The 16,202-nt window shown below is 42.6% G+C and overlaps 1 protein-coding gene across 3 annotated transcripts in view; it reads left to right on the top strand.

Moving 5' to 3' along the window:
* Window positions 1-14,708, top strand: part of COL6A3 (collagen type VI alpha 3 chain) — an 83,732-nt gene extending 69,024 nt beyond the window's left edge. For 2 of the 3 annotated variants that reach the window (XR_011439575.1, XR_011439574.1), the window contains 2 exons: window positions 1,854-2,221; window positions 3,577-3,840. Coding sequence is in view for 1 of the 3 variants with exons in the window: in XM_014740385.3 (XP_014595871.3) it covers window positions 1,854-2,221; window positions 3,577-3,840; window positions 4,923-5,021; window positions 13,295-13,459; window positions 14,241-14,281 (937 nt within the window). In the remaining 2 variants the exon portion in view is untranslated. Of the gene's footprint in view, window positions 1-1,853; window positions 2,222-3,576; window positions 3,841-4,922; window positions 5,022-13,294; window positions 13,460-14,240 lie in introns of those variants that run through there. The other variant, XM_014740385.3, reaches the window with a different exon arrangement.
* Window positions 14,709-16,202: the final 1,494 nt, after the last annotated feature.

Below are 16,202 nucleotides of genomic sequence, written 5' to 3'. Positions count from 1 at the left end.
ACCAGTCTGTCTAGATTCAAAGGTGGGGAACTAGACTTGGTGGAGACCTGTCACATCACATTATATAAAAGACGAGGGTACAGAGAGGATGGGTAATTGGCTCCATAGGTCCAAATGGTCTACCATATCTGGTGTGAAATGATTTTATATAGAAGGATTGCATACGTTAAGCAAAAAGTGGACTCCAGATCTTAAAATAATTAAGGCTGCAATAACATAGGTGATGGAGGTACCAATCGGAGGCAACATGCATGTTCTACTAGGAAGACCAAGGAGAGAGCTGGGAGTTGGGTGGGATGCAGTACCCATGGTGATGCTGGCCGCCTGGCACATGCTCAGTGGCCTAATGCCCAGCTCCGTCTTTGGTGCCAACTCCAGGGCCAGAAAGAAGGGTGGTGTGACTGTGTGGCAGAGGGCTAGGCAAGAGGGACATGGTGGCAGAAACTGAGCTCAGGCCATGTGCCAGCAGTCTGTGCCCCTGAAAATAATGCCACAATGTGTCATGCTTTGGGGGAAGTAAGGGTTCTGACCGTTTCACCCCGAGAGATGGGAGTTCGAATTATCCTTGAGCAATGAGTATCTGGCTTACTCCTGGCTGACCTTCAAGGTGGGAAAGAGAGATTGTCTCTTCCTACTGCTCACCCTGAAGTCCTTCGGCTCTCTCTCTCACCCTGAAGTCCTTCGGCTCTTGCCTTTGTCTTCGGAGAGAATGTTCCAAATCTCCTCCTGATAGGTTGAGAATCATTGCACATTTTCGGCACCATGATGCTCATCCTGCTTCACCTGGGTTCACAGATTCTCTTTTTATAGCCTTTAATTATCTTCGTTGTTTCTCTGGAATGTTCCCTAAAGTTGGCTCACCCTTATCTTTAGGAAAACAGAATGAACAAGGTAACCTAATATTTGCAGTTTTATGAAATCAACCTGAAAATATGCTGCATATGCCATGTAGCATGATATATCTACCAAATAATGGATGTTCATCTCAGGGCAAGAAATGGACAAAGGCTGAGTCTGTGCTGTTGTATCTATTTGACTACATTGCTATTCTCTTTTGAGATTTGTAATGGATCAAGAAATTATAAAAAACAACTGCATACGCAAAAATTAATACAAACAGAAATACACAATAAGCCTTGGAAGTGAAACAGTATACACTGACTTTATAATTTTCCAGCTCAACATGGCTAGAAGGGATACTTATTTTTTGGTGAGGAAAATTGGCCCTGAGCTAACACCTGTTGCCAATCTTCCTCTGTTTTGTATATGAGACACCTCCTTGATGAGCGGTGTGTAGGTCCACACCCGGTACCCGAACCCATGAACCCCAGGCTGCCGAAGCGGAGCTCACGAACTTTACCACTACACCACTGGGCCAGTCCCAGGGGATAGTTTCTTATAATGAGAGTAGCTATTAGCTGATTTTATTTAATTTTCAGTGTATATGTTTCAGTTGGTTAATTTTTATAATTAGAAAATTGTTCAAATATTATTATTATTATGAACAACAATAATTATTATTATTACAATATTTATTATAGTCTCTTTACTCTCTTGCCTATTTTTGTTTTATGAATTGAAAAAAAAGTCAGGTGTATCTATAGTACAAACTAGGCTTCCTTTTTAATGATTCTGTTATTTTATTTGCTGTTCAATATCTTTTTTGTGGCACAGGTGCTAAAAAGAAGGAATTTAACATACGCAGCATGCAGTACAATACAGAAGATATAAAAGCTAGAGTGTGCATTTTGCTAAAACAGCCAGTTTTGCACAGTTCGTGGGGTCATGTCTTTCTATTTTAGAGAGCAGTAAAAATACGTATGGTTGAAACAATCTTTAACTTATTTTAACAGAAATGTTCCAAATAACGTTACTTCAAGTCCTACATCCAAACCAGTGACCACAACGAAGCCAGTGACCACTGCCCAACCAGTGACCACCACCACAAAGCCAGTACCTGTGGTAAACCTGCCGGCCTCCAAGCCCGCCCCTGCAAAGCAGGCCCCCGCAAGACCAGCGGTTGCCAGACCGGTGGCTGCCAAGCCCGAGGCCGCGAAGACGGCCACAGTCAAACCTGCAGTGGCTGTGAAGTCTGCAGCAGCGAAGCCAGCAGCTGCAAGGCCCCCCACCGTTGCCAAGCCAGTGGCCACAAAGCCCGAGGTCCCCAGGCCCCAGGGAGCCAGATCAGCTGCCACCAAGCCAGCCACTGCGAATCTCATGGGTAAGAAAGTCGCCGTGAGGGCTGCTGACTTGTGACGTCCTCATTTACTGTGTCTAGGGCACGTCCCTCGAAGCCTGTTTACAAAGCAATCGAAATACAGTCATTGATCTGGGATTTTCTACATCTAGAGGATGCACTTGAAAAGGCGCTGCTCACAGCATGGAATTGTCAAAACATTGCTTTTTTTCTATATTAGAAAGCACTTTGCCTTATGGCCCTCTGTGAGGCTGGCGAGTTCCATCTCAAGAGCTTGTGAAATGAGTTTCACGCTCCCTCCCACCTCTGTTTTCTCACTCCCCACGCTGCCTTGGAGTCGGGGGTGGGCAGGAGGAGCTCCCCATTCTCTCTTGGATGTTGGTGGGGGGCATGGCCCACCTCTTCTAGAAATCCAGTCGTCTCAAGCTAAAGGGATTCACTTTAAGAAGTAGAGTTTTAGATCCCATTTCAGGAGTGAGAGAGAGTGAAAAAGCCTGTCTGTAGCTCTTGGCAACGAAGCAGATGTTTCTATGCTTGGGCTCTGGAGCCAGACCTGTCTCCTTAGAATCTGACTCCAGAAGATCTAGATGGAGCTTTGTCCCTGCTCTGAAGCATAAATGCATAGAAAAGTGGCCCAAGTTGTGCCCTGTGGCAATATCAGGGTGTCTAGTTTAGCAAAATAGTGGAAAAGTGTGAGCCTGGAGAACCAGCCTTTCCCTCTGGACCGAACCACATGCTAGTATCACCCACGAGAAGAATCCTTCCAGGCTGAATTAGATACAAGGGGCAGGTGGACTTAATGAGACCCAGAGTGTGTCATTGTAGCTTTTCCTCAAAGATGCTAGAAGGTACCACAGAGGGTCACGAACCTTTATAAAGGTGAAGGCAGAATGTATGTGCTCGTGAAACAATGGAAACTGTCTTCATTTTATGAACAGAGAGAAAGCAGAGATTCCTTTAAAAGAATTTCATGTGATGCCCTGAAGTTTCACGACTTCATATATTTTAAATTACGGGACGCATTTTGTGTTGAACGCTCCTCTTCAGATTAGCACACTGGACCGTGAATTTTCAAAGTATCTCCTTAATAGGAGAGATCTTCAATCGGAAGAAATAAGATAGTTGTGTACCTTGCTGATGAATAATTAGATTTTTAATTACGATGAATTTCACATTTCATGTATATTGGTGGGTTATAGGACCAATATTTCTCAGGAGCTTTCTGAGAAACTAGAGCTGCTCGCCTAAATTTCACATCAACTGTCTACGGATACAGCTCTTTCAGATTGCATCTCTTGCCTGTATGTTACAATTATTCAGGGTTGTATTATTGTTTTTATCTCCGCTCTCTCCACACTCTGCTTTGATCTATCTTCCAGTTAAAGCATCTCGAGAGGTCCAGGTGTCTGAGATTACAGAGAATAGTGCCAAACTCCACTGGGAGAGGCCGGAGCCCCCGAGTCCTTATTTTTATGACCTCACCGTCACTTCAGCACTCGATCAATCTCTGGTTCTGAAGCAGAATCTCTCGGTCACGGACCGTGTCATCGGGGGCCTGCTTGCCGGGCAGACGTACCACGTCACAGTGGTCTGCTACCTGAGGTCTCAGGTCAGAGCCACCTACCAGGGAAGTTTCAGTACAAGTAAGTACATGGTCGGTTAAAGAAAAGTTGGTACCTGATTTCTACATGGCGGCTCAAAAGGAACATGGGGGAGCAATTCTTATTCATTGAATCTGTCCTGAAATCATAACAAGGTTAAAACAAAATCCTGGGTGTTTGGGTTGCGCCCAACTTTATAGATTAACAAAGGAAAATGGGATGTCTTGAGAACTGTTGTCCTGCTCCTGGGGTCCTGGGCTCCTCTGTGTGGGAGACCAGATCCGTTTGGCCCGAGTGCAGCCTCTTCCCTGGGAGAAAGAACTATACCCTGCCAGTCTGGCTGGGGGTCTTGACCGCCCACAAAGACCATGTTTCAGAAGCATGTTTCCATGTTCGGTGAACAGAACCACCGAGTCGCTGGCTTCTTAGGGAGTAACCGAGGAGTCCACGAAGTCTCATCACCCCAAAGGCCAAGGGATGTCCACAGCCACTGCAGAAAGGCATCAGCATGTCCCTCCCCCGGTCCCACCACGCTCGGGCTCTGTTCTCTGCCATCTGTTGTCTCCCCAGCTCCTTCGCCTCACTGAGGCCTGCCCTTGCCTGTTTTTCCAGTCTCTGTTAATTACTCATGCCATCCCCCTTTCCTTTCTAAGTTCTTCTGGACTCCCTTTTCCATTCTTCTTGACCTCCACTGCTCCTGGGTTATGGAAGAGAGGCTCACATCCTTTTCTCCTTGGGCCAACGTTGTTCAGATCAAGAAACTATGCTTGAAGGGAGGGAATTCTCAACAGTCACCATGGACGAGGGTCATGAAGTTTTGAGTCCGAAGACCCATCCACCCCCAGGGCTCTATTTTCTTGGATGGCAGTAGAAGAAGTTATATGGGAGATGAGAGGATTTGTTCAAAATTTCAGGCATATCCTCCATTTGATTGTTAAGAGATGAATCCAACTTGCAGACAACAGACATGGTGTAGGCAGAGACTTCTTGGGTCTCTATGTTTCAGTGATTCACTCTTGTGTAAGACGTTAATCCAGAAAGACAAGCTTGCCTCAGTCCCTAAGGATTCCTAAGCCCTTCAGTTTCTGAGTTACCTACCAGTTGCATATGTTTTTCTTTTATAGAGAAAACTCCGCCTCCACCTCCACAACCAGCAAGGTCAGCTTCTAGTTCAACCATCAATCTAATGGTGAGCACAGAACCGTTGGCTGGAACTGACACTGGTGAGTTGTGAAAATATTAGATCCACTAATGGCACTAAGAGAGTATTCCTCCAAACATTTAAAACTCACTGAAGTCTTGATTCTAGGTCATCTGCTGGGGTTCTAATTCTCAGGCCACCCACGACTTCTATGGGGACAGTTCAAATCTGTTCTGCGTGGCCCAACATGGTATTATTCTGCATATTCCTAGTTGTAAGTGGTGACTTACCTTGCCTGTCACTGGGCCATTAGGGAAAATTGGATGGGAGTTACTTCTGGGGCTGTGGCCAGGCATCACATATCTGTTAGTCATTTCCCCTGTGCCTCATACTGGGGCCCGAGTTGGTTTGTGGTCTGTGATGCTGCAAACAGTAGGATTTCATCCACGCAGTGGTTTAATCTAATAAAAAGCCGCTTAGAAGAACCCAAGACAACCTAGATTAGAACCCATGAAAGACGTGAGTATGGAAGTGACCCCTGGGAAGTCCTGGTCCTAATTCCCTAAGCACACACCCTGGCTCAGTCTATCATCCCACTCTCTGTGCCTGACCCATAGTGTGTGTGCATTTTCTGTTAAATCAGTCACTAGTGTTACCCACTTTTGTTCCCAGGCAGTGGAACTCTGCGAGACCCGTAACCCTCATCCAGCAGAACGTGAGCTTAGGCTGTTTCTCATCCATGAGAAACTGATTACTGAGATAGTTGACACGCTTTGCTTGAGACGATTTGGCAAATGATGTTGGTACTAATACCTAAAATCAAAATTCTGTGGGCACTTAGATATATTATTATCTTACAGACCCCAGAGCAGAAAGTTTCCACTAACAATGGGGACAATTCATTATTTTTTTGGTGCATTGGCCACAGTCAGGAAGAGGAAAGCGTAACTCTTTATGATGTTTATTTCCAGAATGGATTATGGTAAAAGGCATATGTTGAGTGCCTAGCTGCGTCTGTATTGTGCTAGATTTAACAGCAGCTGTGCTGTTTCAGTATGTATTGCATTGTCACAGCAGCAGCACGTTATCTGGTGAGCTGTGGTGTACGTATTCCTCATTTTACGCTTTCCACTGTAAGCTTTTAAAATGATGCTTGTTTCTCATCTTCCCCTTTCTGTAGAATCTATACCCTATCTCATCTGTGTTTGAATAAAATTAGATGGTTTAAGTGTTTTCTGGTGCCACAAACCCATCTCTTTGGGGCCACTTGGGAGTAGAAGCCTCTTGTTTCTTTTAGTTGTTTCTAGAGGGGATCTTCTCTATTGCTAGAATGCTTTATACCATCAATGCACTTTCCCTATGTCTATATATATATATATATATATATATATATATATATGTATATCTCTATCTCTATATCTATATCTACATTTACCTATCTGTTAACTATCAGTTATTCATCTATCATTATCTATGTATGTATCTATCTATCTCTCATCCTTTTATATGGCCCTTTTATAGGACACAGCCCATACTGACATGTGGCATCAAGAGTTACTAGAAAGAAGGTAACTAAGTCAATGCAGGAACTGTGAAACTCTTATACACATAGATATGTCATAAGGTTAATTAAACTGTGTACAGAACTGAAAAATGCTTAAAATAGTTTGCTTTTGGAATCAAGTTGAGGAATTGGTCTATGTTAGAGACAGCCACGTGTTTTTCAACCTCTGTAGCCTTTCCAACGGAAAGATTGACAGAGCGACAAATTACTTCCTCGTGATATAAGTTTATGAGAACAATTCAGGAAATCATGGTAGATTGGGACATTAAGCTAGACTGCTTAGGAATTGTCTAAAAAGATCTTACAAAACTTTTAATGTTACTGTTTTCAAATCAAACGAAAAGAAATGGAAGAAGGGATGTGGAGTGAGAGTTTCGGATGGGCAAGAGAACTTAAATCTCAACCTCTTTGATTTTTGCTCCTAAGCAGTTTTCTGAGTCCTGCCTCGAGGGGCTGTGGATAAGCCTTTGTCCCCTGCACGGGAGTGGGGTGGGTGCTCTGCAGCTTCTCCCCACTACAGCTCCCTTCCTGAGTCACCTTCATTAGGCTTCCTAATGTGGTGCTTGAGCTCAGAGAGAAGACACCGAGAATTTCCTAGGATTTCCCTGGAGATATGGGTCAGGACAGATGCGACTCTAAATTCAAAGTCACTGAAATCTGAGCGTGTTGTTCCCCACTCAGTGGTAATTTTACTCCTCATGGAGTATGGGAAATGTAAAATTTCTAGCTTCATTGGAAGAAAATGACTAAGAGTCCACTCTCCAGTGAGATTTAGGGGTTTTGTTAGTTCTCTCCGTGTGGTTCAGAAGAGACAAGAATATCCAAACAGTTTTGAGTTAATATAAACAACACAATCTTTAAACAAGAATCTGGCTGGGCTGCTTTATTTTTTAAGACTGAGTCACGGGTTCAGACGTAGGCCGGCATTTTCAATCTAGACCTTTCACACTTAGCTCTCCTCGCTCCGTGTGACAGAGAGGAAACAGTTTTTGAAGTTGGGGCTTGGGTTTCTTTCAAGATGACAAGTAGTTTGATGGAGATGACTCCAACGCTTCCTCCTTCCTTCTGATCAAGCCTGCATTCTGATCATGCAGCCCTTAAGCCCAGGCCCTGAATGTTCTTTCACCATTTCACATGGGTGTGAAAGACACATGGGTGCGTCTTTCCCAGCTAGTGATTCAAGTCAGTGTGAAAATATAAATTACACTCTTTTTGTTAAGGACAAGGCCCTGCATAATTGATCTCTAGCCTCACAGTATCAAAACCACACTTTGCCTGGAGAAGGCACTTAATACTCATTTGCTCACTGAACATACGTAAGTGTGCACACACATACACACACACAAACACACGCCCTTTTTGAATGCTCTTTCTTCAGTTAAATTAACTGCATATTTACTTTAAAATGTTAACATTCAAAATGGGTAAACAGAATGAAGAGATGAAAGCTTGACTTCCTCCCAACCTCCTCCCTCCCCCCTGTAATCAAGTCATTTTAGAAATTTTCCCCAGGGAGATAAAACCTTTTAGTTATATTCATATTTTTTGCAGATGAAAAAAGGAGTGACAACTCCTCACTTTATTAGATAACTTTTTGAAAATATGGTAACTGCGTTCTTACTCAGTAGTTGCATGTATACTTTGCGTCCAAATGTCAATTACCACAATATGCATTATTTCTCCAAAGATGTATTTTCTAGAAAATTAAGGGAAAATTAAAATTTAAAACTAGTTTTTACATATGGGCGTGAAGGCAGTTTAATTCCTCTCATTTTCTGAAGCACCAATTAATTAGAAATACGGTTTGTGTTCAGAGAGACACATCCTTTTCTTAGTCTTAAATGTCAGATCCTTGTCCTGGCTTCATTCTTCTTTATCCTTCCTCCATGAATAAAAGATTCACTGGATTGGGATTCTATCTTAAGGACCTGTGTTTTGTCATAGTTTACCACTTTGGACTTAGGGAATATGGTGACCAGTGTTTGAATCTATGCAAGAGTTTGTGGGCAAAACCCTATGAAATGGAAAAGTCTCTAGTCCATGTCAGCTAATGAAGAGGAGGAAGAGTGAGCAGTTTTAACACCTGGGTTTTCATTGGCGTATGTTAACGTTCGCCCATTTGGAAATTCGTGTGTAATAGATACTTCTTTATCAGGAATTTGATGCAGGCACATAATGGGAGGACAGTCTCCTGAAGGGGTTCTTTGTCCCCCAAATGAGGACTGGCCCTGTGTGGTATGGAGTGAAAGGTGTGACAGCAAGGCCCAGGCCTTGAGATGAAGGTAGATGACATTAGCAGACCTAAGGCATCATTACTAACCACTCAGCGTTCCAGACTTTGCAATATTACGTGATTCCATTTTACATGGTTAATACTCTCTACAAAACAAAACAAATCCCCCCCCAACACAAAAAAATCCCAGCCCACTTTTTGCTTTCCTCAGCGTCTGAAAGAATCACACCCACTTTTCTGTGATAGATTTGTTGCCTATAAATGGCAGTTAGCAACAATTAAAGGAATTTTTCAGTGATCGTCACAGCCTTAAAAAAGCATTGAATGTGCTAGGCGTTTTTACTACATGCTTTGTTACTGCTAGTTTTGAGAGTGCTGTCTAGTTGCTGATTATGGTTTTAGATTTTTATCACCAGCTCTCTCTTCTTCCTTCTCATTTTTGGCTGAAGAAGACTCGGATAGATATTTTCTATGCATATTATTAGTAAAGCTAAGACTCTCTGAAGTTTCTAAACAACAACAAAAAATCTAACTCAGAAAATTTATTTTTTGCAATATCACAGAATGACTCCTAAATTATAAGGATTCCAAAATAATCCTTATATGTTGAATAAAAGTTTCAATGCAGAAGAGAGCAAAAATAGCCAACAAAGTGTGTAACATTCTTTTTTACTTATTCTAGAAATGAGCGATCTGTAGAAATGATCACATTTTTGTCTGACCAGGCATTGAGGGATCAATTACACAGCTCTGAAAGAAATAAGTTCACCAATCTTTTACTTATTTTGTTGACTCTAAGGTGCACGATCTTCCCCATTGTAGCACTTCTGAAGTTGAAATGTGACCTACAATTGATGACATGTCATGGTGTTTGGCAGTGTTTTGTCTTACTTAGTGGAATGTAAAATAATCGTGCATCATAAAATTAAGGCATCTTAAATTTGATGAATTACAATATTTGGTTGGCCATGTTCCACCGTGAACATGTAGCATTGGCTGGCACAAAATGATACAATGGGGAAAACAGATGACTTTATGTTAATAATTTAAAGACCCACAAGTTTAGATAAATTGAAGAGCTACAGATATTTCCTCTATTTGGTTGAAAAGAAATAGCCATCTTCAAGGCTGTGTGTTTATTGCTGCGTGAGAATGTATCCAGGTCAGTTGCAATGTTTGGGTTATAACGAGCCTCAAAGGGTATTTGACATTCTTTTATTGTGAAGTATAAAAGGCTGATAAAACAAAAGTCTATTGGTCAAGATCTGAAAGAGCAAAGGGTCCAAAACTTAACCACAGCTACATTTAAAATAAAGAAAATAACACAAAAAGTTTCTTTGGTACTTTGTGAGCCAATCAATACTCAAAACATAGATGCAGAAAGGTTTTTGAAATTAAGGAAAGTCATACTTGCTTCTGAGGTTTGGAAGCATTTTATACCATGTCGGCAGTGTAGGGTCTGAAGGATTAAACCATCTTGTTGTTTTTGAACCCATTAAACTGATGAGGAACATATTTACACATATTTACAAGTGCGGCATTAACGCTTTCCATTCCCCCAAGTTTGCTCAAGGAAGCACTTCAATAGTGACAACTTACTGGTCTGGAAAATGTCAAAGCTCATGCTTTAACAAATTCTTTTAGACATTATAGATCTCAAACTACAAAAGAGGCCAAATCTTCCAGTTCAACACGTTTTCTGTTTCAAAGAGTAATATTTTTTCTAATTATAAAATTATATATAGTCATTGTGAAAAATTCAGAACATACAGAAAAATATAAGAAAATGTGATTCTCATAGTTGCAGCATTGATGGCCATTGATGACCACCATTAATGACCCAGTGCAGGTCCTTCCTGATTTTTTTCTATGAATATTACATGTGGACACACTCATGCATCACATGGGTACACACACACACATCTCTATTACAAAAATGGACTGTGTTTCCTAGGGTGACTTCCACCCCACGGTGGTTTTTCTAGGACATCCCAGTTTGGCTCCTGTGGCTTCTGTGAACAGAAGAGATCCTGTGAACAGGGTTTTTCCAGACACCGTGCTGCCATCTTCTTGTGTTTCCTCTTGTATTTGGATGCTCACTGAGGCCTAGTAAACAACCACTCTTTCACCAGGAATTTTTGCCAGACGGTGGTCTTTCTTTTAAAATGAAACTTATTTGCATCGTTATTCTAGGCTAAAGCGAACCAGGAGAGGTTATAGATAATTTTCACTTCCCACTGTCTTTTAGGCTCCCATTGGGTTCTTAATATAAGGAGGAAAAAATTAGTGAATGTGCAGCCAGACACTCCTCTCAGACAAAACAGAGGCCTTCAGGGTCCCTGCAGGGTCACATCCAAAGGGGCAAACTGAATCTGGAGGGAAAATATGAACAACTGTTGTGTCTGAAGACTTGTCTGGAGCAAAGATCAATGAGGTCTAACCATTGCTCTTTGGACTACGAGAGATTTTAATTTTTTGGCTTTCATATGGTTGTTTCAGCATATGTAGACATAGCTTAGGGAAATCCAGCCTGAATGACGTGTCTCAGAAATCAAGACAATGGGAGTTTAAAACGATGAGGCTTCTTAGGAACGTAAAACCTCCCATTTTCGTGCTTTAAAAATGGAGAATCCCAGGTTTTTGTCTTTGAATAATGTGGGGCCCTCATTAATATATTTCTCTTGGTTTTCCAAATATCTGTTTGTCCGTGGTAATTGTGTCCTTATCTTCCATTTGTAAACACTGCAGGATCTTAGCAGTGACTCTCCCTGGAATAAAGGGTGTAAAATGCAAGAGCAATAGTTGGGTTTTGGAGAGTCAAGGTGGAAATTGAAGGAAGCCGGAAAAGCCAATCAGTCAGGGAGCAGAACGTCCTGCTGCAGGGCTGCGTCCAGGCTGGATGTCCTTGGGTCTGGGTAGACTTCTCGTGTCTGCTTCAGATGAGCCCAGAGGAGTGAGAATGGAAGGGCTAAACACAGATGGCCAGGACTGAGTGCACTAGGAGCAAATAAAACGGAACAAACATCGGCCATTTAGGGGATGCTCTGGGGAAGAAAGGAGAGGGGATGAGGCAACCACTTGGCCCGGCCTCACGCTAACAGGGGAACCCATCAGTAAACAAGGGATAAATTCTGGTAGTTGAACAATCTTGCCTTGCTCAGTCTCCTCTATGACATTCCTTGGAAGCCAGACATCAGTTATGGGCACATCTGAGAGAGAGGAAGTTGTTGTCGTAAATCGCCGTTTTCTTCTGGCTTCATTGGGCCTTCCAAGGCTCTCGGTAGTGCCACTGGCTTTCTGGGTCTGCAACTAGGAGATGCTGTGTGGTGGAGCCACTAGTTTTCACGCTTGGGTGACAACTTCCCCGCAGTCAGCAAGAAGTGTTTTAGACCAATTATGAGCCTCACTCCTGTGTTCCTTGGAGTCTGGCCTGTTGTGGTGGACCCAAGCTTTGGTTCTCTATCTAAAGTCTGAGGTTTTCCTATAACTTCTTGGTATCCATCAGAACTGCAGATGCCCGTCAGCTCTGCAGCTCTGAGCAACACACGTATCTGGGGCTAAAGGCCCACGGAGAGTCAGCCCTGCGAGGGCAGCCTGGGTGATTCAGGCCTGTCAGCTACTCACGTAAACATACCGTTATCTGCTCCCGGGAGTTTTGTCGAAAGAAGGTTTACGTTTACCAAACTTTCCAGAAACGGTTGACATTAATGCTTCTTTTTCCCAGGACAATCTGAAGTTTGCCAGAAAGCCCTGTAAACAGAAGTTTTACTGTGTGAGAACTGTAAACGTTTCTTTCCAGGCATTGAAGGAACCGTAGCTTTGACTTTGCAGCTGGACTGCATTAGAAGTAGGCATTTAAAACATAAACTTCCTTAACTGGGAAAAGAATGCTTCTCTGTCGTCGAAATAGCTTTGCTCTGTAGCATTTCTGCCGTTGTGAATTTTACATCAGTGTTAGCGCTTCTTTTTACTCCCTTGTTTAACTTGGCGGGTCACGGAGGGGCTCAGCTACACACATGCGTGCACACATCTACACACGCTCATAAAGGATTTTTCCTCACTTTAACTTTTATTTTTTATCTACTTGGCTGGTAGTGAAATGTACAGCCTGCATTTTGAACTGTACTCTGGCGAAACTTAATTGCTATCTTGCCAAGAAGTGGAAAACTCCAAGCTTTTAAAACTCGGTTTCTTCTCTGGGGATTTAGAATTGAAGGAATTGGAGAGTAAGTGGCCCAGTGATTGGAAATGGAAAAACACAGTTCATTTCATCTTAAATTACCCAATAATGGTAGCTAACGTTTGGGATTCTGAATGTGGTTTATAAAGTGCTTTCGTCGACGTGATTGCATTTATTGCTCACGAAGCTACAGGTGGTTCTCATGTCCCTTTGGCAGTGGGGAAACTGAGGCTTGGGGAGGATAATGGATTTTCCCCCTCGAAACTCTTCTCTTTCCTGTCTCTGACGGCCTTGTGACTACATCTTCAGCCCCCCGCGCTGGGAGCAGAATAACTTGCACGCTCGAATTAATGCTCTTTTCTCATCTTGTTCTTAAAGATATATGTAAGTTGCCAAAGGAAGAAGGAACTTGCAGGAAATTTATGTTAAAATGGTACTATGATTCGGAGACCAAAAGCTGTGCAAGATTCTGGTATGGAGGCTGCGGTGGAAACGAAAACAGATTTAATTCACAGAAAGAATGTGAAAAGGTTTGCGCTTCTGGTAAGTGATTATTCTTTTGTGTTTGTGACTTTTGCAAGTAAGACAAGAGACCCAGCCCAATAATTCACGTTTTCAAGATACTTGAATTACAATCCTTATGATAGATGTTAAAAAGAAGATAAAGTGCATCTTCAGATAAGAAAGATATGCAAATCAAACACGTGAAATTAATTTTCTGAATTATTATTATTTCCTAAAAACTTACTTGTATACGTGTATTTTTGCCAATGCAGAAACACATGGCTGACTACTCCTCGCTCTTTGGAAATGTTACTAAGTCCCTGTTATTCATAAAATATTGTAAAAAACATGATTATTAGAAAAATAATAAAATGAACAATTATAGATAACTCCAAAGATAAATAACCCCTATGCATTCATCTTTACATAATTTGCTTCCTCTAAATAATAATAATGTTGACACTCAGGCCATCCAATACCTCCATTACTTTGGGCAACTCAGTTGGTAATAAAATCAGAACCGCTTCACAGAGAACCTGGGGCCAGTGCCAGAACAGGAGGTCACTTTGCATAAAGTCCTGGCAGATGATGCCAGGCTGGAGAATGGGCTCAGATTGCACAGACAGCCCCAAGCCCCAGGCCAAGAAGCTTCCTGGGAACCACTGAAGGTATTGAGCAGAGAAGTGAGATTGGTGATGAAAACCAAAGGCCACAGAATCATTTTCATGAGAAATACAGTTATTTTCAGTCAGTAATGTGGCTTTTCCCTTTCTTCTTCTCTCCCATCCTCACCCCACCTGTCCTCTCCATCAACGCTCAGTGCTTGTCAACCCTGGAGTCATTGCTGCAATTGGGACCTAAGCATGGCCGACCAGTGACACATACCTCTTGAAGAAGAAGGAGTAGCCATTTGCAAGTCGTCTTTGTAGAAGCTCTGGGTATAGATTCCCTTGCACTGTACCATTTCATGCTTTGATTTACACTCGAACTTGGATGGAAACGTTCTGCGCATGACCTATCAATATGGTGCTAAATGTGTCTGTGGACCCAACGCTCTCTGTCTCCAGGCAGTTATATTGTATACTTTGAACGTCGTGTAATAGTTACCCACTGCTGGTGTTTATGTGAACATTTCTATAAATTCAAATTCCCTCTGGAGTTTCACGTTATGCCTGTTTCAGGCATATGCAAGTTCTAGAAAGTAACCCCAAATGTCACAGCTACTCTATATAACTTCTGCTTGGTTCATTTCTTTCCCTCTTAATTAAAGCACGACTTTAGATGGAAAGCCTGTGTGTGGTGAATAGACAAGAGTCCAAGTTTTTCATTTTCCCCCCAATTTCCTGGATTAGATTTCCAGCTAATTTCCTTTTTCTGAAGCCTCGAACAAATAATCTAGTTAGAAGGAAGCAAAATCCCTTAATCTTTGTGCACTGTTGTGGGACCAATGCCTTGATTAAAGAAGGAGAAGAAAGTCATAATAGAGAATATTTTTGGCGTTCCTCTAATGTTGTGTGGGTTTTTTTTTTTTTGTGCGGGGGGGGGTTTAATTTTAATTTTAAAATTTTTAGGAAATTTATACAAAGAAACTTTTTAATAAAGTATATTGAAAGTGTGATGAGTTTGGTGTCGTTGGCTGTCTTGTTTCTATAGTACCTATTGTCTGAATCACGACTAGGCCAGGGGAATTGGGTCTCGTCCAGGCCAACGGTCCTGGGCACCACCTTTTTTTTTTTTTTTTGAGGAAGATTAGCCCTGAGCTAACATCTACTACCGATCCTCCTCTTTTTTGCTGAGGAAGACTGGCCCTGAACTAACATCTGTGCCCACCTTCCTCCACTTTATATGTGGGATGCCTGCCACAGCACGGCTTGACAAGCAGTGCGTAGGTCTGCACCCGAGATCTGAACTGGTGAACTCCAGATGCCAAAGTGGAGCAGGCAGACTTAACCACTATGCCACCAGGCTGGCCCCAGCGCCTTTTGTTTCCAATGGAGGGAGCAAAGCGCTCTCTCAGGCAGCGGGCCAGGAGACCAGGTGGATTCAGCTCGCTTGCACAGCAACACCCCGTGGCCGGGTGGATCGTGTTCCTGGCTTAGGACCCCAAGAACCTTTCTGATTTTAAGAGCCAAGCTGGCTTTCATCCTGTCCTCTAACTTCTGGTTGGGCCCCAGAGCCTTGGCCTCCTTCCCTGACTCTTTAGAATGATTGTTTCCTCGGGGGTTCAGTTTTCTCCCACCCCACAGTGGCTGAGAGATGAGTTGCAGCTGGCCCAGGACTTCCCACCCCTTTTCTGGAGTCTCAAAGGCAAAGCATAAAGTCTTTTTTTTTTGTTTCTTTCTTTAAAGACCTTTTCTTCTTGTCTTCAGAAATAACATAAGAAACAAACAAATACGCATTTGGGTCATACCTGAATTCCATGTAGGAAGGAAACTTAATTTGTTTGTCAAAACCCATCTGCTCTGACAAGTGCTTCTGGCAGAGCTACGGGGACCTTGGGTGCGAGCAGAAAGTTCATATAAGATTGGGGATGAATCTGTCAGTTAATCTATTGAGAGCTGAGAGAGGAAGAGAGAAGGTGTGTAGAGCCAGGGAGATGGGGTGGTCACAAAGACCACTCCCTGTGATTTCTACCCAGATCTTTGCAATTTCTAAAGTCTCCAAATGCACTCAAAGGGAGAGAATCTGCATAGAAACTGGTGGAAGAACTAAGCTTTGCACCCGAGTCAATGTGGGAGAGAGTCAAGACAACAGGGAGAAGTGGAAGGATGGTGGGCCAGAG

Source organism: Equus caballus, chromosome 6, assembly GCF_041296265.1.
Source record: "Equus caballus isolate H_3958 breed thoroughbred chromosome 6, TB-T2T, whole genome shotgun sequence".
Lineage (NCBI taxonomy): Eukaryota > Metazoa > Chordata > Mammalia > Perissodactyla > Equidae > Equus > Equus caballus.
Note: the sequence above shows the minus strand (reverse complement) of the source record. Positions and strands in the feature narration are given on the sequence as shown.